Genomic DNA, 26,517 nt, shown 5'->3' with positions numbered 1-26,517 from the left:
TCTGCACTGATTGGACACTCCTTTCCCTTTTATGTGTGTTAGTACCTATTACAAGGTTAGTAGCTATTACAAGATTCTACTGTGGAATAACTGAATCTGAAACAATTCCTCAATTTTGTGCTTCATTTTTTATCATTTACAGAAAATTAATTTATACAAAATTAATTTATAGAATTTGGTATATTTGTAATGGCCGGTCATAAACTCCACCTTTTAAAATTCTCTTGAGAAGGTGGCGCTGAACCTCTCCAGATCTTGTGAAGCTACTCCCACACAGGGACTGGAAGAGGATTTTAACCGTGTGATGGAATAGTATGTTTTTCAAGTTGGTGAGTGACTTGCAAGGGGAATTTGCAGGTTGCAACATTTCCATGAGCATGTTGCCCTTTCACTTCAAGGTAGTGGAGATCATAAGTTTGAGAGAGTCATTCAAAGGAACCTCAAAGTTTCTGCATTTCATTTGTAAATGGATTGCACTGCTACCAAGGTACATGGGGAGGGAATGTTTAAGGTTATGGTTTACTTGACATGGATACTACCAAGCTTCTTATTGTTGGAGCTGCCCTCACTCGGTTCCCTGTTGACTGAATAAGTGCTGTCTCATTAGGTCCATCAGCTACTAATACTGCACTCACTTCAGAATCTGAGGCCTGACCCCACCATATCTCATAAGGTGCAAATGGGCATGTGGATCGTATGCACCATATTGAATGTTTCTTCTACCATCCCAGTTCAGACTTGTTTGGCTTGCTTTTTCACATTCCATTGATGTAAAGGAGAGTCGTCTCCATAGCAGCAATATTGACAGGATCCTCTTTTGGATGTGAAGATTAAACTGAGGCTCATTTCTCATTAAATGCTTCCAAAAGAACCCATCACACATACCCAAAGGGAACATTTTCAAGGTTGGTTTTCTCAGCAATCACTGGTGCAGGCTATTTGGCCATGATCGTGTTACCGTTTGAAAGAATTCTCCATCACAGAATTAGCTGCATTGTTTTAAAATGCAATAGCAAATCGCTCTAACAGCATGTAATTGACTGGGAAGCATTTGTATGTGCTCTCTCCTCTGTATTCTGTTTGCAGAGATTTGATTTTTGTCTTGTGCAATTTTCCTAATGTGATGATCATTTTATCAGACTTCAATTGGTGACCTCTCTGTTCTCTCTATCCTAATGATCCGTGAATTTTAAAATAGTGAGTGATGCAATTCAGTGTTTATCTAGACATTTCAGGCTCTTGACTACTGAACCTCCATATTGATTTGATCCGTTTTTTTCTGAAAAGCCCAAAAATAGATAAAAGGATATTTTTTCTCTATAACACACGGTATTCTAGAATTTAAATTCCAAGGTAAAATGTTGAATTTTGGTCATTTTAAAAACTATAACTTTACAAGCAAAAGTAAAGGGAATGTAAAGGGAAAAACAATGGGGGGGGGGGGGGTTTAGGAGACTTATCAAACCAAACGTTCCTCAAAGTTCACTTCCTCGTTATTTCCTCTACAATTGCACTTCCCCGTTCATTCTGTCCTTCCATCCCTTTCCCATTCAGTGTGTGCCATTACAACAAGAATCGGGTATGTTGGTTCCAGTGGGTGGGAATGGGGACTATTGTTTTTTCCCCAATGAGGCTCACGAATTATCAGAACACTGACTAAGTACAAGGAAAGAAAGGAACCCATACTGCGGAACTAAAGAAAGTGGCACGATGAAGCATACATCAAACTTTTTTTAAACAGACTTTATATTATCATTAGGAGTGACATGAGGAAAAAGTTCCATTATTTAATCTGGCAGATAGTAAAAACACACTGAGACACAGACATTATTTGGAAAGCAGATATCGATGCAGAAGTAGATCAGCCGTTGCCTTGAAGGCCCTGCGGAAGCAGAAAGGTAGCACCATGAGAAAAGAAACCAGCAGCTGTGGTGGAATGCATTCCTTCAGCCTGCATAACCTGCATTTAATGAGCGCACAAATTAGCTCTACCCTTTGGGAGCCGATTCATGATCAGGGTAAAACAATTATTGTGTAGATATCGAAGATTGGGTGTAACCTGCTTCTATCACTATGACTTGCATGTTACTATGTGACACTCGTTGAGATACTGTCGATAAGAAATTCGGATTTTATTCTTGCCTGGCTGCAATTAAGTGGGGTTTATTGTAGTGCAGCCAGAAAGAAAACTATACTTCTGACCTTCTGCATTGTCATGTATAAATTAACTCAATGAAAGGATGTCATTCCTAACCTGAAACTTGGCATTTTAGAAAATAGCATTGTGTGATCATTGAAATGCAGAAGAAAATGTAGTACTCACTGTTACTTTTCTGGAGCCAGTAAATAGGCATGTGATCACAGAGGCTGTCAATGTGCTCTCCCAGAGCTAACAGGTCCACATTGTCTTTAGTCAGTATCCCAAGGTACAGTCTGGAGAACTGTGTTTCATTTCTCTGCACCAACACCTGGTTGAACTAAAATAAGAAATGTTTTCTCTGTTGAACTTCCCTGTTATTAATTCATTTTATTTGCTATATGTGGTGTGTACATCCTGAACTCTTATCCCACATAAGTACTGCTTCACCACTGGCTTCCTGCCCCGACATAGTGATTTCAGAATCCCCCTAATCTTGCCTGTTGTTCCTGATATACACTCTAGTTCTCCACTTAAATATTCCACCATGCCTTTAATCTTCTTGCTTAGCTCTTTTGCACAATGTGGCTTTTCTATTCCTTGTAAGAAATCTTGGTAAGATTTAGTATTTTGAGGCTATACAAGAGCAATTTGTTTCTGCTTCTGGGAACGCAGGTAAAGTTGGATCAATGGCAAGAAAAGAACAACAGTTCAATTCATTGGCCTTTTCTTTCAGCTCTACAATCTTCTAATAACAGCTCATCGCTGCCACTGAAGCTTAAATCTCCGGTGCATTGAGTCTCTCATTGAGATTCATCTTTCTAGCATGCCAGCTTTCTAATTGAAGGAAAACCCACTGTTCATCAAACTTCTCGCTCATTCATCCTAGCAGCACACCATTCATACTCTAATTCATCTCGCAATTATATGAACTATTTCACCACTGATTAACTTTACAGGTTTAAAACCAATACTGTATAAACTGCGAGCGCCAGGCATATTTAAAAATGAGATGCCAGCCTAGTGAAACTGCATAAAGGATACTGTCCACTGAATAGGAAAAGCAGCATGCAATTGACAGAGCTGGACAGTCTCACAAGCAATGTAGACACAAGGAGTTGCACATGCTGTATTATTCCCACTTTTCTTTCTCTCCCTATCTTCCCTGTGTCAAGTCAAGTTTATTTGTCACATACACATACGAGATGTGCAGTGAAATGAAAGTGGCAATGCTCGCGGACTTTTGTGCAAAAGACAAACAACCAAACAACCAAACAAATTATAGACACAATCATACCACACATATTCTTTTACATAATAAATAATGAAGGGAAGAACGTTCAGTAGAGTTAGTCCCTGGTGAGATTGTCCCACCCGGATGCACATCCATTTGTTCCTTTCCTCTTCCACCTGTCCCATTCCACCTATATTCCTTCCTCTGGCTTTAAAATGTGTACCCTCTTCTTTCCTTATCTCACTCTTTTTGTTTTTTCATCTCTGGTCTTTGTCCAACCATATACCAATCATACCCCCCCCCCCCCCCCCCACCTTACCTGTATCCACTAATCACTTGCTAGACTTTGGCTCATCCCTACGTCTCAGTTTCAACTCACACTCTACAATCAGTCTGAAAAAGTGTCCCGACCCAAAGCATCACCTGTTAATGCTCCCCAGAGATGCTGCCTGACCTGCGAATGTACTCCATCAGTTTGTGTGGGGGTTTTTTGCTCACAAACACTGGATCAGGCTAAACCTTAGCATTCTCATCACATCTAGCCGTAAAGGAGGGTGGGCAATTAAACAGCTAATGGAAAAAGAGACTTAAGGACTATCTCCGTCCACAACAGTGGCAGGTCCTAGCATGTAAGTGTTAACGACAAGGCTGAAATGTTCACAACCATGTTTAGCCAGTAGTGATGAATAGGTGTTCCTTCTTAGCTTCTCCCAAGATCCCCCTCATTGCCAAAGCTACTTTTCAGCCGGTTATGTTCTCATGTGATATCCATAGCAAGTGAGAGCACAGGGACCAGGACTACATGTAATGCTAAACAGTAAAAGCAGTATAGGACCAGACAACATCTCAGCTATGAACAGAAAACTTGCTCTTTAAAACCAACAAACTGTTCCAGGACTGGCCTCCATCCAACAATCTGCAAAACTGCCCAGGTATGTTCACAAAAAATCAAAAGACAAAATGTAATCTGGCTCATTACTGCCTAATCGATGTATCTGGCAAAGCAATGGAAGTTGTTATTGACATTTTGGATTGGGACCCGTCTAGCTGGTTATAATAGTGGGGGGAAAGAGCTGGGGCGTGACAAAACCTGGCAACTGATAGGTGACTAGAAGGGTGGAGGGTGTTGTTTGGCAGATATGTGGAGTAAATGACAACCCAAGTTTAGCACCAGTGAGTAGATTATTGCCAAGTAAAATCCATTCAATAGCACTGTTGATAACAACTTCCATTGCTGCCATGTACGCTGATTGAGCAGCAATTAGCCCCCAGATTGGGTTTGTACTGCTATTTGTGAAGAAGACATACTTGGGCAGGTATTGCTCATTGTTGGATGGAGGCCAGTGTTTGTTGTACATTCTGGGTACAGGTTGCTGATTTTAGACAGCAGGTTTTCCTGGGATGCTGTCTGAACTGGCTTACACCACACTAGAGAGGTAAAGATTATTCAAAGAAGGCACCTCTTTATCTAGGGGAGATCCTTTCTGTCCGATTTCTTTGAATTTTTTCACAAAGTAACAAATTGTATTGATGAGGGCAGTTGATGCATTTTACGTAGATTTTATGAAGGCTTTGACAAAGTTTCACATGGGAGATTGGTCGAAAAGATTGGAGCCCATGGATCCACAGTACACTGGCAAAAGTGTTTGAGTAATAGTGTTTGGAAGCCTGTGATCAATGTTGTACCAAAGGGATTGGTGCTTGGATGCTTACTGTTTGTCATATATGTTCATAATTTAGGAATGAATGTAGTGGGTATAATTAACAAGTTTGCGAATGAAACAAAAATTTATGGTATTGTTGATAGTGAGGAGAATATTCCTATGTTCTAGAAGATTGTCATGAGAGGAAGTGGAAGTTACTCAACGGGGCAGCACAATGGCACAGCAGCTGCCTTACAGCGCCAGAGACCCGGGTTCGATCCTGACTACCGGTGATGCCTGCCCAGAGTTTGTACCTTTTCCTTGTGACAATCATAGGTTTTCTCTGGGTCCTCCAATTTCCTCCCACATTCCAAAGATGTGCAGGCTTATAGGTTAATGGGCGTTCGTAAATTTCCGTGTGTGGGATAGAACTACGTGTACGCGTGATCATTGGCCGGCGCAGACTCGGTGGACTGAAGGGCCTGTTTCCACATTGCATCTCTAAACTAAACTAAAAATAAGGCTTGATTAGACCACACCCATGGTTTTATGAGCAGATCGAGGCACCATGTCCTAGGAGAACTCTATTGATTTTTGGACAAATGCAGCATTGATTTAAATTTTACCTGCGCTTCATGGGTTGAACTACGAGGGAGAAATACATTAACTAAGTAAATGGGGTGGGAATTATTTCAGGTGGCTGGAGTTGTAAGGAAAAGGCTACATGATTCTGTGAGCATGTTCTGCCATTACACTAGATCATGGCTGATGCCTTAGTTTTACTTCCCTGTCTATCGCACAGAACCCTTGACTTTCTTGTGGATGAAAGATCCAGACAGTCACTGACCAGATTTCCCCGGGAGGTTTGTTTTCCATAAGCTCGGGCCTCATTACACCCAACCCCACATATCCTGCTGCTACATGTTACAAAGATCTGCAAGTAGGGCTGCCCTAATGGACCGATTGCGTCAGGTTCTTGTGCCACAGAATTTATTTATTTCCATCTTGACTATTCTTTTCCTCTTGTCTAGTTCCTTCTCACTTAAATTTGTGATGCCTCTGATGTCCTCTACCACTTTGACAGTTTCCAGTTTCCACTAACATCCAGTCTCTTCATACCTCAGTGCCATTTGCTTCTTCTTTGAGCAGGGAGGGGCCCCAACCATTCTTCCGCCACCACTGCCCTCCTTTACCTGGCAGAACTTTCTCATGAACAACTTATTTAACTTCATTCACTTTCTCTTGATTTTCACAATTTCTCTGTGTCTTTCTGAGGGTTTAGGTTTGTAACAAATACCATTACAAATCCACAGACGCCCACAGTTCTCTTCCCACTTTCACAGCGCAGAATGATGCAAGGTGGCATCATTAACTTAGTTTGTGTAAGAAGGAACTGCAGATGCTGGTTTACACCGAAGAAAGACACAAAAATGTTGGAATAGGTCAGGCAGCATCTCTGTAGAAAAGGAATAGGTGACGTTTCGGGTCAAGACCCTTCATCAAACAATTAACTTAGTTTCTCTCTTTCTATTGATGATGCATGATCGATGTCATTTCATGAATATCAGCAACTGTTGTATTTGGGTCTTTCTCGTTCTGCTCTCCACCCTCATTCATTTTCTCATCATTACACCTCCTCCAGACAAATCGGTTGTGATTAGCAAGTATTCATTACCCACACTTAGACAGCACCAACAATTGTCTGGTTAGCTCATGAAGGATGTGGAGACTTTATAGAGGGTGCACAAGGGGTTTACCAGAATGCTGCCTGGATTAGAGGGTATTAATTATGAGGAAAGGTTGGATAAACATGGATAGTTTTCTCTGGAGTGTTGGAGGCTGAGGGGTGACATGCTAGAAGTATATAAGTGCGAGAGGCATAGATAGGGTAGACAGTCAAAACCTTGTTCCCAGTATAGAAATGTCAAATGGCGGCACAGTGAAGCAGCGGTAGAGCTGCTGCCTTACAACGTCAGTGGCCTGGGTTTGATCCCGACTACAGGTGCTAACTGTAGGGAGTTTATATGTTCTCCCTGTGCCCGCGTGAGTTTTCTCTAACCAAATATTAGTCACTTTGGGAGCCTGCATAACATCTTTTATTGAGAAAGAGGTGAATTGATTTAAATAATTGATTTCACTTTTGCATCCACTAATATTCACTAAACATGAGGGAACAATATCATCAGCTGATCAAATCTTGGCAACTGAATTCACCGTCTGCCTGTGGACACTGCTATTACATGTGCACTTGTGTGCTGGTAGCTGAGTCACGGGGATTATCTAGCTCTTGGAAGCCATATTCTGGTTGAATGTCTGCCTCTGAGAAATCATACCATTGTCTTACCTTCTCATGTTGAGCAGTAATGACTGTTTGCATATTCTCTAGGTCAACAGCTGTCATATTTCGAACAAGACAGATGTTCTTCCCACCTGGCTGGTAACAAACTAAACCCTGCCAAAGGAGAGAAAAATCCATTTGTGAGCATGTGGAAGTATCACACTAACGATTTCTGCAGCATACCTCCATTCAGAAAATCAAATCATTTTCCCAAAGATAGACACCAAATGCTGGGACAGACACAATCAGCAGGACAGGTAGCATCTCTGGAGAGATACAATGGATGATGTTTCAGGTTAAGACCCTTCTTCAGACTGAGAGTCAGGGGAGAGGGAGACATGGAGATATGAAAGGTTAAAGTGTGAAAACAAGAGATAAAAGGGGACGAAGATCAAGGAAAATGTAGAATGGATCATTGTTAGCTATGGGGAAGGTGACAACGAAGCATTCAATCAGTAAGATGGAGATGCAGGCAAGCACCGAGAAAACACGTGGTTGTGGTAGTGAGTCTGGGCTTAAAACATGGTTGTAGAGGTGGAGAGCAGGAGGAATGTTATAGAGCTGGAGGGGAGTCATTCTCCTTATTGTACTGCACTTGGATGCTTTGTAGCCAGATGAGGTACTTGTATTTTAAGTTTGATCTTCATAGGTAATGGAGTTTCTGGTGAGCCTCTTGGAAAATGTAACTGAACTATGGCAAAAACTCATTGGAAATCCAGAAGTTATGATAATTGAATTTCACAGGCGAGTGTGCCCATAACTTGGCCATGACTGGAGCAGCGTGTAAATAATGAGCTGTGAGAGTTAGTATTTGACATTTTGGACTGAAGTCACAAGGTATGTCGGACGTTTGGTAGGCATAAGCATGAAGCATGAAGATGTTTTCTCTTATAGAGGAATTCAAAATAGAGCAATATATAGCACTGATGCACGCAGTAAGGAATTCAGGAGGAAATTCCGAATATAGAGAATGGTTAAAACATTCAAGGAACGGTCAGATAAATGCAAGATGGAGCAAACTGGAAGAATGATTGGCAACTGGCATTGTAACTTCCAATTGAACACCAATCAGCTTTTGTCTGATGATTTATCTGGCAGAGATCAGAGCAGTAACTGTTAACGTTACTCGCAGCATCCCTTTGCCAGTTAGGCCACCCATATCCCCACTCACGTTCTTGCTGTCAAGCAGCACCACCGCTGTGTGGTTCCTGTTCACTATGTGATAAGTTACCAAGTCCTCATCCTGGTTCACAACCACTGACTGATTGACAGTGGCACCCTGCACATCCTGCAGTGTTATCTGAACAACCTGTGGATAGGCAAAAAAACGGATGTTAAAATCAGAGAAAACAACAAGGCAGTTGCTGTCACCTCTTTACCTGCATTTCATTGCAACAGACATAGATGTAGGAGACATAGATGCTCAGACAGATTTTGACACAACAGCAACTCACGGCAGCACAGTGGTGCTGCTGCATCTCGGATATTGTCATTGTGCAGTTTGGATGTTCTCCCAGTGACTACATGGGTTTCTTCCAGGTTTTCTCCCACATCCGAAAGATGTGGGCCAGCAAAGTCAGCCACAGAAGTTGACTATGGGAACGGATCTACTAGTGTTCCAGAGCACTGGCTGCAGGGAGCAAATTTGACCTGCCGATTGGCCATGGAAGTCCTGATAAGGACGACATCGGCCATCTCACCCGGCACAGGCCTTCCAGAGGGGATTTCAAGTCCGCTTTCATAATTTTGTCTAGATTAAACGAGGTGCCGGGCCACCAGTTGTCGGAAAATTGGTGGTGGACCTATCTATGCATTGTTCATAAAGAAACAAACATCTAACTTGATGAAAATGCTGGAGAAACTCGGTGGGTGAGGCAGCGTCTCTGGAGCGAAGGACTAGGTGACGTTTCGGGTCGAGACCCTTCTTCAGACTGATGTGGAGGGGTGGGGGTGGGAAGAAGAAAGGAAGATGCGGAGACAGTGAGCTGTGGGAGAGCTGGGAAGGGGAGGGGAAAGAGGGAGAAAGCAAGGACTACCTGAAATTGGAGAAGTCAATGTTCATACTGCTGGGGTGTAAACCACCCAAGCGAAATATGAGGTGCTGCTCCTCCAATTTACGGTGGGACTCACTCTGGCCATGGAGGCCCAGGACAGAAAGGTCGGATTCGGAATGGGAGGGGAAGTTAAATTGCTGAGCCACCGGGAGATCAGGTTGGTTATTGAGAACTGAGCGGAGGTGTTGGGCGAAGCGATCGCCAAGCCTATGCTTGGTCTCACCGATGTAGAGCAGCTGACACCTAGAGCAGCGGATGCAATAGAGGAGGTTGGAGGAGGTGCAGGTGAACCTCTGCCGCACCTGGAAAGACTGCTTGGGTCCTTGGATGGAGTCAAGGGGGGAGGTAAAATGACAAGTGTAGCATTTCCTGCGGTTGCAAGGGAAAGTACCGGGGAGGGGGTGGTTTGGGTGGGAAGGGACGAATTGACCAGGGAGTTACGGAGGGAAAATGCCCAAGCATTAGGGATCAAGCGGTATTAAAAACACAAAATATTGGAACTATCCTGCCACTAAGACAGCATCCATGGAGGTAGGATCAAAGTTATTGTTTCGTCGATGTAAATAAATGTATTTCAAATTATTACGGCTGGGAAGGGGTGGAGGACGCAAAAAGTAATATCTTTGATTGGGCCAAGACCAAGACCAAGAGTGAATGAAGCAAGTGGTGATGGTGCTAACAGAGAGAATGGTGAAGGTTTGTTATCGGTATCTGTTCTGTATGGAGGAGGAGGAACTGGAAATAAATGAGTGAGAACAGAGAAGGGAGAAAAAAGAACTGAGATACAAAGCACAACAGTTATTGGAAATCCAAATATGGGAGAATGCTGGAATTACCCAGAAGACCAGGCAGTATCTGTTGTGAGAACAAAATGGAGTTAGTGTTCTGGGTTGATCAAGGTACAGATCAGCTGTAATTATTGAGCCTTCATCACTTGCTCTCAGATTCAAGTCTGAGCTCAGACACCTGATTAGAGCAATATAGTATACAAAAGTGGAAGATTTTTTTTTCAGTTGACACCTTAAACCGATGCCCTGTGGCTGTGAGATGGCACAAGCAAACCCATGCACCGTTAAGATCTCGGCAACAGCCCAGTTATTTATTGAATGGCTTTTGAGCAGTAATTGTGTGAAAATCAGCTTTTATTTCTAGATTGCAACAATAACTTCATTTCAAATATACTTTATTTGCTGCAACATCAGATAAAAATTGAAAAAAGATTCCCACGTCACGTATTTATGTTCTCCTGACCTGCTGTCTGACCCGCTGAGTTACTCCAGTACTTTTTTTAATACTTTATTTGCGAGAGTGCAACAAATATTCTAATGCCGCATAAATGCAAGGTCTTGTGAATCTAACTGGTTCCACTGACAGTTTGAGATTTTAAATTTAGTTTTAAAAATCTGGAAGTAAGAAGCCGATGCCAGTGGATTAACGAAGGATTTTTGTGATAAATTGCACTGTGTACTTTGGCTTGTACCAATCTAGCCTGATTTCCAAAGAATAACTGAAAGTTTATTGTATATTTATTTGTTTTATTGTGCCTGTTAAGCTGCAGGAAATAAGAATGGCATTGTTCTAGTCCTGGTACATAATACAAGTAAACACCCATGATTCTTGAAAATTCTGCAACAAAAAATGTAACAAAAAATACAGCATTTGTTTCAGAATCTGTATTGGCAATCTGTTTTGCACTGATCCTGTCAATAATCTAACATTGCTAATTGTTTAAAATTGAACTGTTGATTGAAGTTAATAAGTTTTCTGAAGCAAGGGATTAGATTCTGTAGCCTGTTTGTCAACTTCACCTGCTACTCTGGATACTCTACATTTTCTAACCTTCCACCAATCTACTTTTTAACCCCAGACACACGCATTGCAGAGGATTTAAACTTACCTGCCGGCTACTTCCATTCAGACTCAAGATGCCAGTGATTGAGCCCCCAACAATCACAGCTGCAGCCAGCAAAACCAAAGCTCCCCACAAAATATGCATTGCAGACCTGGTTTCAGCTCCCAAACGATCACTCTGTTCCTGTAACATGGAAGAGTTCAAAGCGTTAGTCTACAGAAAGTCAACGCTTTCTCGGGTTCAGTTCACTGAAAATCTGAGTGAGGAATTGGGGGTTTATCTGGAAAGAGTTACAAAATGAACAGTCTTACATTTGTGCATTGTAAACCCAAGTAGTAATTACCATCAAAATCAAACTCTGGGAGTGAGTGGAAACCCAGAATACTGTGGAATATCTGTGTCTGCTCACGTTAGTCTTTTCATCTAACTTGGAACCATGGAACTGGAGTGGAAGTATGTCATCCTTGATTGTAAGCACGGTCGAATATCGATGGCTGTTGTCCACTGTGACTGTGTACGCTGCTCGATTATGCTTTGAGAGCAAAGTCAGGGTTTCTTAAATATTAAATCTGGCAGCAATCGGAGACCAGTCACTTACACCGTGTCTTTCCCTTAGCTCATACATCGTATAATACATAGCGACGCTTATATAAACCTCCCTTCCCTGCCCTCAATTAAGGCTAAGTGCAGAACCTAGAATATCACTGACATTTAATACTTACAAATGGACAAACACCCTTCAGGGTAATTGCAATCCTCCTGCTTCCCTCCATTCTCTTAGTATAGTGGCAGCAATCCCTCCTCTCTTCTCTGGCTTCCGTTGCAGTTGTGAACATCTCGACACTGTTCAGTGATGGAGTTGAAACCTGTGTGCCCAAACCCGCTTCCCTGTAGTGAGCCTCAGCTTGTTTGAGCCAAGGGCTGCAACCTGATGCCAGGGTGAAGAACAATAAGAAATGGACCTACGAGTGCCAGTATCTCAGGATAGGAGCCAGAGAGCAACAGGTGCCAGACAGTCTCCAAGAGTAGCTAAAGCAAGTACAGGAATGTTTTAGTGATGGATGTTAAGGTGGACAATAAGAGTCATTGAAAGCAGAAAACATTCAGTAAGGTTAAAGTTTAGGGAGAGTTTGGAAGATTGGAAGCCGTAGAATCTCAAGGTGTATTTAAGGTGAAAGAAAATGTATTCTGTGTCTAAGGGACATGGGTGAAGGTCGCAATACATTCAGGGATATCCAAAAGAAGCTTCAATTAAATTAAAACTAGGCAGGGGAAGGGGGCTGGGAAGAGGCTAAATAATCCCTTGATCTGCAGCATTATTCAGTAATCACAGCTGAGCTTCTCCATGTTTTCTCCATGTCCTGTGATTCCCTTCACACCCAAAAATCTTGGTCTTCAATATACTTAACACTCCCCAGGCTTCTAGAACAACATATTTCAGTCCTTGATGTTTCTGAAAAATAGGATGAATAGAAGGGATGGAAGGGATGTGTGGGAAGGGGTGGTAGGCGGAGGCAGGATAGTTCATGAATAGCGCTGTTAGGAAGGCACAGCATTAGGCTCTGGGCAGAGGAGGTTAGGAAGTAGAATCAGTCTGCTGATGTGGAATAACAAGGAGCAGACAATACTGCTGAGTGTCACAGTGGGTGGCAAGTACCACACAGTGGGTGGCAAGTACCACACAGTGGGGTAGAAATAATGCTGGTGGCTCACAGCTACAGTGATCTGGGTTCAATCCTTGCCCCTGGTGCTATCTGCATGGAGTTTACATATTCATCCTGTAACCACATGGACTCGCTTGGGAGCTCACTCCCTCAACCTGAAGACTTGTTGCTTGTTAGGTTAGTTGGTTACTGCAGATTTCCTTCAGTTTAAGCTGGAGGTAGGAGAATCAAGAACTCAGTTGATGCATATGAGGGGGCAGAACGAGATGCAGAAAGAAATGGGGAACTGGGATTGATCTGAGAATCAGTATTGACTATATGGGCCAATTGGCCCTCCATATCATATGTAAATATTTTAAAATACAAGTTGCCTACGTGTGCTCCAGCAGTAATTATTCTCTGGGACTTTCAATCAAATATAATGATGGCCAGTGACAAATGCAAGTAATGCTATCATCAATAAATTGAATATGGACTGGGCAAATCACATTGGCAAAGGTAGTCCTGAGGACAAATTCATTGAATGTACTCCACTGAATTCTCTTGAACAATATATTGTGAACCCTGCCAGGTAACATGCCATTTTAGGATGTGAGACACCGATTAAAGATGGGATTTACAAAAAAATAATGTGGAATTCCCATAGTTATTGTTTATCCTCTATTGCTTCTGTGCAGAGGCAGTTGAGAGTCAGTACCTTGCTGAGTCCAGAATAACTTGGGTGACTGGGTGGGAGAATGCAGATTTCCTTCGCCTGAAGAATGTTGAGGGATCAGATATATTTTATGACAATCTAATATTTTCATAATTAATTATGTGAAGGCTAGGTTTAAAAAAAACCCAACCAATCTTAATCATTATTATTGTCATGGTGGGATTCAAGAGAGAGAGAGAGAGAGAAGAGGTACACAAGGAACTGCGGATGCTGGATTACAAACAAAAGACACAAAGTGCTGGAGTAACTCAGTGGGTCAGGCAGCATCTCTGGAGAACATGGATATGTGATGTTTCGGGTCAGGACCCTTCAGACTGATTGTGTGGGGGTGGGGGGGGGGGGGGGGAGAAATCTGGCAAAGGTGAGGAGCTGGGCAAAGCCTAGCAAGTGATGGATGAGAAGGCAGATAGATAAAGGCCAGAGATGAAAAGACAAAAGGTGTGAGATAAGGATAGAAGTGTGAATTGTGAAGCCATAGGAAGGATATGTATGTGGTGGGGAGAATGGGTGCGCATCTAGGTGGGGCACAGGGGAAGGTTTTGTGCGTAAGTTATCTAAAATTGCAGAATTCAATGTTCATACTGTTATGCCGTAAGCTAACCAAGCAGAATATGAATATCCTCCAGGGTTCAAGCTTGTTTCTGGATCAATGCCCCAGAACTGTGGTTGCAGGAAGATATTTAAAGAAATATTTCATAATTGTTGACAATTATTCACTAATATCCTTCTGGGGGAAAACTATGCCATCTTTACATGAAACAAGCACTTCGTCCCACCTTCTCATACAGGGCTGGTCCCATTTGCCTTAATTTGGTCTGTAGCCCTGGATACCCTTCTTAGACATACCTGTCCGAATATCTTTTCGAAGTTGTCATTGTTCTTTTAATTCTTTGTGACCTTTACACACAATTGTCTTTCTCATTTCCTTATAAATGGAATAAAAAGTATACAAGAAGGTAATGAGAAGTGGAACGTACTAAGTTAGGTAGTGATGATAGTTTTATCTTGATTATTATACAAGGCACTAGTAGAAGACAAGACATAGGAGACAAGATGATTTGGCATTGCTGTTGGAGGAATGAGTTTCACAGGAGAAAAATATCCATTTATGATTCAGAAATTCTGTACAAAGATTAAAAACTGAAGGATTTACTGAATTAACTGAGACATAGTTTGTACATAATGTATTCTCCCTTTATCCAGTGATGCTGTACTTGATCTTGAACTGTTTTACAAAACAATATGAAGCACGTTTTATTGAATTACTAACCGGTTCAGTACAATCACAGGAAGCATCCAATGTGTTATTCCATATCTAACCTGTGCTGTAGAGGTCCAATGTTTGTTGAGACAGCAATAAGGGAGTTATAAGTTACAATTGTTGCCTTTCAGTAAAAGGAGAAATAGTTTCTAGTCAAACCTTATCAGTGACATAGATATAAGATGATTTGACAAAAGGAGAGGAAATGTGCTCTTCATGTGTTGTAATGTTCCACAATCTGGTATCATACAAAAACTATGATGGGATTTGGAGTAGCTATGGCCATTTGTTCGCACTGTTGTGAGTATAGGCTCTTGTCAAATTATTAATCAGTAACATCCTGACTGACCATAAGATGAAAGGAATATAATGAAGCCATTCAGCCCAGTGAGTCTATACTGCCATTCAATCATGCTGAACTATTTTTCTCTCTCAATCCCATTTTCCTGCCTTCTCCCTGTAACCTTTGATGACCTTCCTAATCGTGAACCTATCAATTTTGCTTTAAAAATACCCAATGTCTTGGCCTCACAGTGATTTGTATGATTCACACAATTCACTGCACTCTGGCTGGGGTCTATGGAGGGTGAGGAACTGCCTTAGAAATACCTGAGGAATTAATATCCAGCCTTGGACATGAGCCCATTTTTGTCACATCTGCCAAGGTCAGTAGCGGCAGGCCTGAAGAGCAAAAGTTTCTGTTGCTATTTTAGGGATGACTCTATTTAGAATTGAGATCAGTCACTGAACATGTAATAAAGTAGATGCACAAATGTGGTACAGCCCCAAAGGGCTGGCTCATGGAATTAGCATTGAATGTTGCAACAAGCCGTGTAAGATATTACGGCTTCAGCATGTAGATAGAACCAAGCACAGGTTTTCAGTACACGCTGTTGCCAGTGTGGGTCTTCTTTATATTGCAAAAGTACACTGCGCATACTCACACGTATTAACGAGACTGATAGGATATTGAATATATCACATGACACATCATACCATTCAAGTACTAGGTTCTTAAAGTTACAGTTACCATCATATACACTACGCTGCTCTCCCCTTAGAAAATAAAATAACTTAAATTAGACAAATACAAATAATTTTATAAATTTAATCTGACGATTGGTTTACACACTCTTTCTGATCTCCTAAGTGGTTTAGGGGGAGTGTTAGGTTGTGGTTCTAAAGGCGTCAAGTTCAGGATCATTTACCTTTGTCTCTACTTTCTTTGTAGATTCTTATTTTACATCTGAACTTGGAATAATACTAAAGTCTGACAGATCTGCTTCTTCGTCTATGCTTTGCTCTTGTACCGGTTCATTCCTTGCTGGGATCACATGTTATGTGCACACTTCTAACATGTCCTCCAATTTCTATCAAGTGCCTCCTGGTACCACACACTTCAACTACTGTTCTCGCCTCCCACTTGTTTGGTTTGTAATGGGGGGTGGGCTGGGAACACGAACCTGATCATATGTATTGAACTTGCCTTCGTTTTGACTTCCGCCATAATGACGTTTCTAATCAGATTGTTTTCATTCAACCTTAGGAGATGGGTTAGGTAGAACCAAACTCAGTCTAGTTCTGAGCCTTCTTTTCATGAGAGGTTCAGCTGGCGTATACCCCGTGGTAGATTATGGCGTGGTATGATGGTTGTCTACATGCTGATGCAATATGGCCTTTCTTCTGACAGTTGCAGCACAAAGAGTCCTTGAACTGACAATTATTTACTTTGAGTTGACCATTGCATCAATAGCACATATCTGCACTTTTCCCATAACTTTGCCGTGAAGTCCTTTTCCCTGTCTTGTTATGCTTGTGTTTTGGAACTGCCTTTTGACTGTGCCAGCATGTGTTGGTCGAAACTCATGTGCACTTTGACATGCCATCTCCATGACCAAAGCAGTTTTGCATGCCAAATTGAAAGTAGGGGCTGGTTTGTTCAGTAATTTTGATTGGATTCGCTCATCCAGCATTCCACCAATCTATCACACAAAGCTCGATCCAAGAATGTCGCAAAATTGCAGTGTCAAGACAACTTCTTCAACAAGATAATTATGTTCCCGCCCACTGTCTCACCAGACTTCTGGTTCCTTGTGTGAAATTTGTAACTTTCTGCTTAGGATTGATGTGAGGATCAAGTTTTGAAAGAGCAGTCTCAATTGAAACATTCCTTGCTTTCTCTGGGGCTAGTATGTTGGTGAGTTTCATAAACTTCAGCAACTTCAGTTAATAGAATGGCTTTATTTCATTCCTGGATGGCCTTGTTTTGTGCTCTTACCTGCAGTTGATCATCATTCTCTGTTTCTTCAGCTTCAATAATGTAATTTGCAATAAATTAAAAAAATCAATTTGCTCACAGTACGAGGTAAAGGTAAAGGCATGCTAGGGACCTGGGAACTGCAGAAAACGAATTGAAAAATATGTGAAAACTAATGCGAGAAACAACACCAAGTGTTGCACTATGGCGAAAGATGTGGCCCGCCATCCGCTCACAGACATAGGTTCTGGCCTCGATACCGAACAAGGTTGCCGACCCCTGTTCTAGATGATTTGTACAACTGCTGTTTTAAACTACAGTCCCATGCATAAAGGATCTGCGGCCTATTTTGTCCAGTTCGCTAACAACTGTGACACAGCTTCGTATTTGATGTTTAAAATGTTAAACAATACTGCAAATTTCAAAACAGTCCTGCATTTAAAGATGGAGTTCACAAACTCTATCCGATCTTCGTCGCCATTGTAAGATATTGCGATTTCAGCATGTAGATAGAAACAAGCACAGGTTTTCAGTATACGCTGTTGCCAGTGTGGGTCTTCTTTATTTTGCATAAGTACACTGCGCATACTTGCACGTATTCACGAGACTGATAAGATATTGAACATATCACATGAAACATTTTGCTCAGTTCAAGTTACAGTTACCATTATATACACTACAAGCCGGGACATTGCACTTCATGGTAGCAGACAGATGGTACAGCAGTCTGATGGGAAAGAAATAGTATTTTATTTTCAATATATGCCATTGAAAGACTAGCATTTTAATTTTAGAGATAGTGCGGAAACAGGCCCTTCGGCACACCGGGTCTGTGCCGACCAGCGATCCCTGCACATTAACACTATCCTACGCCCATTAGGGACAATTTTTACATTTCCCAAGCCAATTAACCTGTGCCTAGTGCATAATATATCCCTTACAGATATGATGTTGCCTACTGTTATAGTAACTTACTGTTTTCTAGTCAAATATTATGAAGTGCATCAGGTTTGGCAGTAACGTATTTATAAACTGTCATTTGTCATTTATAACTGTCAAATTCCTAACAAAAATAGCACAAAATCATTACTGACCACTTAAATTATGCACAAAGCATTTAAAACGTATTATTGCACTGAGGTACTCAGAATATTACTTGATTGTACAGGACATAAATATAAGTAGGTCCTGATCTGTCATTCAAGTCCTGGGAGTAAATCAGCCACACTATTCACATAGTAGGTTGGGACCAACTTGTGGCGTTCTGGGGAATCACTTTCCTGATGAGCCTTCACCTCTTCTAGGGTGGAAACCCCTGTCAGGGTAAGAATGGTGCGGAGGCCACAATTTGACCCCATGAGAATGTCGGTATCCAGCCGGTCTCCGATCATGACCGTCCTGCTTGGGTCAATGCCATGCTCATTTACAATGCACTTGAACATAAAATCATTGGGTTTGCCGATGACATAAGCAGTGCGTTTTGATGCTGCTTCGACAGACTTCACCAAGCAGCCTGTGCCTGTAGACGAAGAAAAACAAATTAGGGTTCTGGGAGGTAACTGTGCATCAAACTAGGTTAGGTAAGAAGAGGATGAGTTATCTGTTGTTGCTGTTCATGGCAGGTTTTAAGTGGCATTGTTAAATGGCTTAAACGGCTGTTTGTTGCAACTCTTGGACATTATAAAAGTGAATTAGACCATCACATAGAGTCAGAGAGTGGTACAGTATTGGAAAACAGGCTTTTTGGCCTAACTAGCCTACATCCCAGCTACACTAGTACCACCTGCTCTCGTTTGGCCCATATCCCTCCAAATCTGTCCTATCCATGTACATGTCTAACTGTTTCTTAAACGTTTGGGTAGTCCCTGCCTCAACTACCTCATCTGCCAGCTTGTTCCATACCCCCAACACCCTTTATGATTCTGAATTACATGTTTTCCCCATCACCTTAAACCTATGTCCTCTGGTCATTGATTCACCTACTCTGGGCACGAGACTCTGTGCATCTACCCGATCCATTTCTCTCATGATTTTATACACCTCAATAGGATCAATATACACCTCAATACTCTTGCGCTCCAAGAAATAGTCTCAGCCTACTCAACCTCTCCCCATAGCTATGACCCTCTCACTCTTCAACATTCCTCGTAAATCTTCTCTGTACCCTTTCCAGCTTTCCTATAAGATGGTGGCCAGAACTGAACACGACACTCGAAATGTGGACTCACCAACATCTTATACAACTGCAACATGATCTCCCAACTTCTATACTCTATACCCTGACTGATGAAAGCCAATATGCCAAAAGCCTTTTTGACCACCTCATCTACCTGCAACTCCACATTCAAGGAACCATGCACCTGCACTCTTGGTGTATCTGCTCTACAACACTCCCCGGAGCCCTATTGTGTAGGTCCTGCAATGTTAGACTTCCTAACATGCAACACCTCAGTTTCTCTGTATTAAATTCCTCAACCCACCTGGCCAATCGACCAAGATCTTGCTGCACTCTTTCACAACTATCTTCACTATCTGAAAAAACACCCACTTTTGTATAATCTGCAATCTTGCTAATCTTGCCATGTACATTCTCATCCAAATCAATGATATTGATAACAAACAGTAATGGGCCCAGCACCGAACCCAACCCCAAGACATTCCACTAGTCACAGGTCTCCAGTCTGAGAAGCAACCTTCCACCATTACCCGCTGCTTCCTTCCATGAAACCAATTTTCTATCCATTCAGCTATCTCTCCTTGGATCCCATGCGATCTAATGTTTCAGAGCAGCCCACCATGTGGAATTTGTTGAATGCTTTGCATGTTGTCCACAACTACAGCTCCGCCCTCGTCTTCAAAAAAACTCAATCAGATTTGTGAGACACGAACTCCCACGTACAAAACCATGCTGACTATTCCTAATCAGCCCTTGTCTGTCTAAATGGCTGTATATCCTATCCCTCAGAATACTCTCCAGTAACTTTCCAACTACAGATATTAAGCTCTGAAAAAAAGTCACAAAGTGTTGGAGTAACTCAGCAGGTTAGACAGCTTCTCTGAAAAACACGGATAGGTGATGTTTGGGTCAGAGCCCTTCTTCAGACTGTTAAATAGATCCATGTTTCCAAAATGTTTTCAAATTCATTCTGAGGATATGGGGATTGCGAGCAGTCTTTTTTTAAAGCCCACCTCATATGCCCATGACGGGCTCTTGGTGAGCTGTATCAGTGCCTTCACAATGCTTTGGAGGAAGGAGTTACTAGATTTTGACTAAATCAGCAGTGCATTTCAGAGCCAGGACAGTTTGCAATTTGTGGAGGACCATGCAGGTGGTGATGTTTCTGTGTACCTTGGCCTTCCTAATGCGAGAGCTAATGGAGTTCAGAGGTACTGTTGAAACTTAGGTGAGCTACAATGCAATCTGTAGATCATAAATACTGCAGTGACAGTATGATTGTGGTGGAGGGAATAAATGTTTAGTTCAGAAATGTTTAGGCCTAGAGGTGGACATGGAGAAGATGTTTCCAGTAGTGGGAGAGTCAAGGACCAGAGGGCACAGCCGTGGAATAAAAGGACATACCTTTACAATGGAGAAGATGAGGAAATTCTATAGGCAGACGGCGGTGAATCTGTGGAATTCTCAGATGGCAGTGGATGCTAAGTCATTGGGCAATTTTAAAGCAGAGAATGATAGGCTGGTCATCAGTAAAGGTGGAGAATGTTACAGGGAGAAGGCAGGATAATAGGATTGAAAGGGAGAAATAGATAAGCCATGATGAAATGGTGAAGCAGATTAGATGGGCTTGATGGCCTAATTCTGCTCCTATGTTTTATGGATTTAGGAGATTATTATGTCCTGGAATTTACTACTTAATTTTTTTTTTGAAACAACAGCATTTATGCCACATCTTGAGAAGGTGAAACACCTTCTTGAACCAGTGCAGTCCTGCTGAATGTACTCCTATAGCCCTTTTGAAAGAGTTCCAGGATTTAAACCCAGTGACAAATGATTAGCAATATACAGTGCCCTCCATAATATTTGGGACAACGACCCATTTATTTTTTTGCCTCTGTGTTCCACAATTTGAGATTTGTAATAGAAAAAATCACGTGGTTAAATCACATTGTCAGATTTTATTAAAGGCCATTTTTCTACATGTTGGTATGAATGTTGACTTAGAGAATTCAACATTCATACCGCAGGTTGTAAGGTACCCAAGCAAAATGTAAGGTGTTGTTCCTCCACTTTGCGTGTGGCCTTATTCTAACAATGGAGCCCCATTCTGACAATGGAGGTCCCGGATAGAAAGGTCAATGTGGGAATGGGAAGAGGCGTTAAAATGGTTAACAACCAACAGATCCAGCAGGCCTTGGCGTAAGCGTTTGGCAAAACAGTCACTGAATCTACAATTGGTTTCGATGATGTACAGGACGTGGGCCGCGGAACCGGGCGGGGGCTGCTGCAGCCCCTCCACCTTTTTGACACGACATGCTTCATAACCCGAAATTATCCAGCCCGCAGGCGTGTTTTTCTCTTCTTCTGAGGACCTCCTACATCCAGAATCTCAGAACAAGCGCACAGTGAGCGCGGCAAAACCACGACCAGCTGTGGTGGAAACCGACAGCCCCCCCCCCAAAAACCCGCCCTCCGCTCAACGGCCAGTTCACAGTCGAGATATTGGGCAGTGAACGAAGCGCTGTGATTAGCCACCGAGAGGAAGGGACGGTGGGCCCCGAGAGTGAGAGGGAGTCGGCCCCGAGAAAGATGAGAAGGGAGGGATGGGGGATATATCCCCCCACTTTGAGTTGGAGGATGGCCTGTATTATCCCCGTTTTTGGAGGTCGAGCAATAACAAAAAATAATAATTGTGCCACCCTCCCCCCTCTGAATCTTTTTAAAAACATCGCTGGAGAATTTAATCGCAGGAGTAAAATGAAAATCGACTTCTAACGCCGTCAATGGGACGGATCTCCCGTACGGGACAAATAAAGGTAAGCCGTTTATTTTACATATAAACTTGCTTTTTAGGATTACTTTAATCCAAATTTTACGTTGCGAAAAGGTGATTTTTAGGCCCCATACGAACCGGCAGTGTTTTTCCTGCCGATGTGGGGTTTAAATTCACCGCAAATCGCAACGTTCCAAACGATCGCGTTCCACATAATCCCACTCGCAAGATGATTTAAATGGCCATTAATTTACAGGAATTAAACACTAAATTCCTTCCATTTGGCCTATAAATTCATGACAATGAGATTTAAAAATCATGTTATATTGTGAATTCTTGTGTGAATATTATTTGGACACTTAGGCTATTTAAAAATGTTAACCTTTCCTTAAGAAATGGATAGATGTTTAGAACTAGTAATTGAATTTTGTAATTAGCTACAATTAGGTAACTAACTAATTATATGCTTTAATTTCAGGTCATCCAAGTAAGATTGTTTCATATTTGTTTCAGAATGCTTCAATCTATAATAACTGGAAATTTCATTCAGTTCTCTTAATTTTTAAGAAAGTTAAGGACTCTTGACTGTCCTTGATCACAGCTTTTGAGTTAAGTCAATGGAAAAGCAATAGGGTACAAGATGCTAATTTCCGAGTATGAAATTTGTCATAACCTTTTTAATACTGAAGATATGAAAGTGAATTAGGTGTCAAATTAAACTTCTTTTTATGCTTTATCTGATGGGATAAATTGCAGACTTGATTTTTTACATCTTAAAATGTTGTAACATTGCTAGGTACTGTGGACAGGATAATGAGGGTTCGGAGGAGGAGAGGGGAGGGGGGGTAGGGTGATAAGTTGTGTTTATATTTTGTTCCCAAGTCTCTCGCTGCCTTGGAGCCGCTTCCTAATTTTTTCAGTGTCTTTCCCACTCCAATTGTGATTGCCTCCCATCCCGCTGCCTTCTTACCCGGGATGCCGCCGCCCTCCAGAGGGAGCAGGGTGTCGGTGTTGGTGGCCAGAAAGAAGCATGCGGGGTCCCGCAGGTAGCGAGAGGCCCGGCATAGTTTCAGATAAGTGAATTGCTCGTCGAAGCCGACTAACACGGCGGCCACGGTGAGGTCGAGGGGTTCGGTGGCCCACACCTGCAAGGTCCCGGGTGTGACCTCAGGGCCGGGACCAGAGCAGACGATACCCTGGGCCTGCAGCTCGCCGCGGAGGGCGGCGCCACCGATCACGTAGACGGAGCCGCAGAGCTGGATCTCCCGCCGCAGGTAGAGGGCGGCGCAGGGCGCGGTGGCGTAGATTTGCTGACAGTGCGCACGGAAGCCCAGGCGCTGCAGCTTCTCCACGTACAGCTCTCGGCTCTTGGTGCTGTTGTTGGTGAGGAAGAAGACCAGCTTGCCACACTCCTGTAGCCGGTTCACCAGCTGTGCCGCGCCGGGGATCGCGCTCTCCCCTCTCCACAGCACCCCGTCGCAGTCGAACAGTAGCGCGTCCACCGAAGCCAGGAGTTGTGAGCGCAGATCCCCGGCCAAGGGAGCGCAGGCGGCCGCCATGGCGAGTGAGCAACGCGGAACCGGCACCTCGCTGACCGGCCCCGCCTCTCCGCGAGACCACGCCCATTGCCCCGCCTCTCCGCTAGACCACGCCCATTGTCTCGCCTCTCCGCGAGGCCACGCCATGGCCCCGCCTCTCCGCGAGACCACGCCCATAGTCTCACGAGACCACGTCCTTTGCCCCGCCTTTCCGCGAGACCACGCCCATTGTCTCGCCTCTCAGCTAGACCACGCCCATTACCCCGCCTCTCCACGAGACCATGCCCCGCCTCCTGACGGACCCCACCTCCCAGTGAGACCACGCTCCAGTTCACGCCAAAGTATTAAGGGCCTGTCCCACTGTACGAGGTAATTCAAGAGTTCTCCCGAGTTTCCCCTGGTTCGAACTCGGAGAAATGCGGTCATAGCCATTCGTAGGCACTCGGGGGCTCTCGTGGACACTCTCCCACTGTTGAAAAAACTTTATGAGCTTACCGCGTTTCACGAGTACCTGCCATTAGCGTTACGAGCCGTTAAGAGACATCCCGAGCTCCGACGTACCTGCTACGTATACTCTACGTACTTACCACGAGTTTGATTTTTTTTTTTAACTCGGGAGTGCTCTTGGGTAAACTCATATAGTGGGACAGGCCCTTAAAGCTCTATGATGTGTGGTTCACACTACCCCGCACATCCCACGCCCCTGGCCTCGCCACCCTAACCAAAGATACTAACGAGACCACGCACCTGGTTTCACCTTTCCATGCAGACCACGCCCGCGATTTCGGACTCCACGGGAAAAATCTCTACCGGAATATGTAAAAATGTTAGCGTTAGCGCATTGTTTTTTCGAGTAGATGTGATTATACACAAACACACAAATAAATACACGTCCAAGATCAGACTTTTAAGTATATAGATATATACACATACCAGGCACGTTGCGTCAGGGTAATAATAATAATAATAAATTTTATTTAATGGGCGCCTTTCATACATCTCAAGGACACCTTACATAGTAATCGAAATAAAACATATAATCGGAATAAAACAAGTAATTAAAGACATCACAGTGACACAAATTAAAAACAGAATTCAATCCAAAAACAGAAAATCAAAAACACAGTGTGAAAAGAGAGCAGCGGCAGCCAAAGCGCGCCAGCGTCCACTCTCTCTTCACGGCAGCCATCTTGGACACAGACCTACAGGACTACAATTAGACAAAAAAATCATCCCCCCACAGTGGATAGCACTGTGGAGGAAGGCACAATGTCCAGTCCCCACCCCATGTTCACCCCAAAGTCAGGCCTATTGAGGCCACCGCAGTTGCCAGACATAGTGCAAACTCCATCATCAAGTTCGCTGATTATACCACTGTTGTTGATCGTATTACAGATGAGGATGAGTCAGCGTATAGAAGAGAGAGCGACTGACTGACCAAATGGTGCCAGAACAACAACCTGGCTCTCAACATCAGTAAGACCAAGGAACTGATTGTGGACTTTGGTTGGGGAAGGATGAGGACCCACAATCCTGTTCACATCAATGGGACGATGGTGTAGACGGTCAATAACTTCAAACTCCTGGGCGTGCATATCTCCGAAGATCTTTCCTGGACCCAGCACACCGATGCAATTATAAAGAAGGCACATAAGTGACTCTACTTCCTGAGATCACGGATATTCGGGATTTCGAAGAGAATTCTCCTAAACGTCTACAGGTGCACGGTAGAGAGCATTCTGACTGGTTGCATTGTGGCCTGGTTCGGCAACTTGAACGTCCAGGAGCGAAAAAGACTACAAAAAGTTGTGACCAGTGCCCAGTCCATCACCGGCTTTGACCTCCCCATCGTCGATGGGATCTATCGTAGTCGCTGCCTCAAAAAGGCAGCCAAAATCATCAAAGACCCACAACATCCTGGCCACACACACATTTCACCATTGCCATCAGGAAGAAGGTACAGGAGCCTGAAGTCACTGGGTGTTTTCAAGAGAGAGTTAAATTTAGCTCTTAGGGCTAAAGGAATCAAGGGATATGGGGGAAAAAGCAGGAACGGGGTACTGATTTTTGATGATCAGCCATGTTGAATGTCGGTGCTGGCTCGAAGGGCCGATTGGCCTACTCCTGCACCTATTTTTCTATGTTTCTACACTTCACACAGCCTGGGAAAAGCAGCCAACATAATCAAAGACTTGTTCCACCCTGGTCATTCCTCCTTTTTCCTGCTCACATTTGGCAGAAGGTACAGATGCTTGAATGTACCAGACTCAGGAGCAGCTTTGATATCAAAGCTTCAGTTATCAAGCTTCTGAATGGTCCTATCATAAGCTAGGGTACTGTTCGATTCACCACTACAGACATTTGACTTTGTCTATGAAACTGATGCACTACACAATACTGAGAACTACATTCTGTATCTTTCACATTGCTATATCTATTGTACTTGAGTTTGACGACTGTATTTATGTATTGTATTATCTGATTGGTTTGTATGCAAAACAAAGCTTTTTACTGTATGACAATGTGCACATGACAATAATAAACCTAAACAATGTAACAGTCGTCATAACGTAAGGTACACATAGTTCTTAAATTATATACTCAATGCATTCAGTATTTTTCTATTGGTGGTATTGCTAATTAAGATTTAAAAAATCTTACTAATTCTAAGTTGAAATGGGATCAAAGTCCAAAAGGAGTGTTATCTTGATGTAATGTACCTGTGATGGAATATTCGTTGATTTTTTTCTGCTTCAGTACAGTTTATTCTCTTGTAGGCATTAGGGAAAAAAAGATATATGTGGGATGGGGGGTAGGGCAAAGCGAAGTTTTCAAACTACAACTCCCCCACCACACCGCGGCGCGCAGGCGCATG

The 26,517-nt window shown here is 43.0% G+C and overlaps 1 protein-coding gene across 1 annotated transcript; it reads right to left on the bottom strand.

Annotated features, from left to right (window-relative positions):
• Positions 1 to 17,687: 17,687 nt before the first annotated feature.
• Positions 17,688 to 23,732, bottom strand: LOC116985774 (phosphoglycolate phosphatase). The gene is made up of 2 exons (XM_033040763.1): positions 23,075 to 23,732; positions 17,688 to 18,674 (listed from the first exon to the last, which is right to left on the bottom strand). The coding sequence occupies exons 1-2, from the start codon at positions 23,661 to 23,663 to the stop codon at positions 18,352 to 18,354; spliced, it is 912 nt and encodes a 303-aa protein (XP_032896654.1). The 5' UTR covers positions 23,664 to 23,732; the 3' UTR covers positions 17,688 to 18,351.
• Between the last annotated feature and the right edge of the window lie 2,785 nt (positions 23,733 to 26,517).

The sequence above is a fragment of the Amblyraja radiata genome, chromosome 22 (genome assembly GCF_010909765.2).
Source record: "Amblyraja radiata isolate CabotCenter1 chromosome 22, sAmbRad1.1.pri, whole genome shotgun sequence".
NCBI lineage: Eukaryota > Metazoa > Chordata > Chondrichthyes > Rajiformes > Rajidae > Amblyraja > Amblyraja radiata.
Note: the sequence above shows the minus strand (reverse complement) of the source record. Positions and strands in the feature narration are given on the sequence as shown.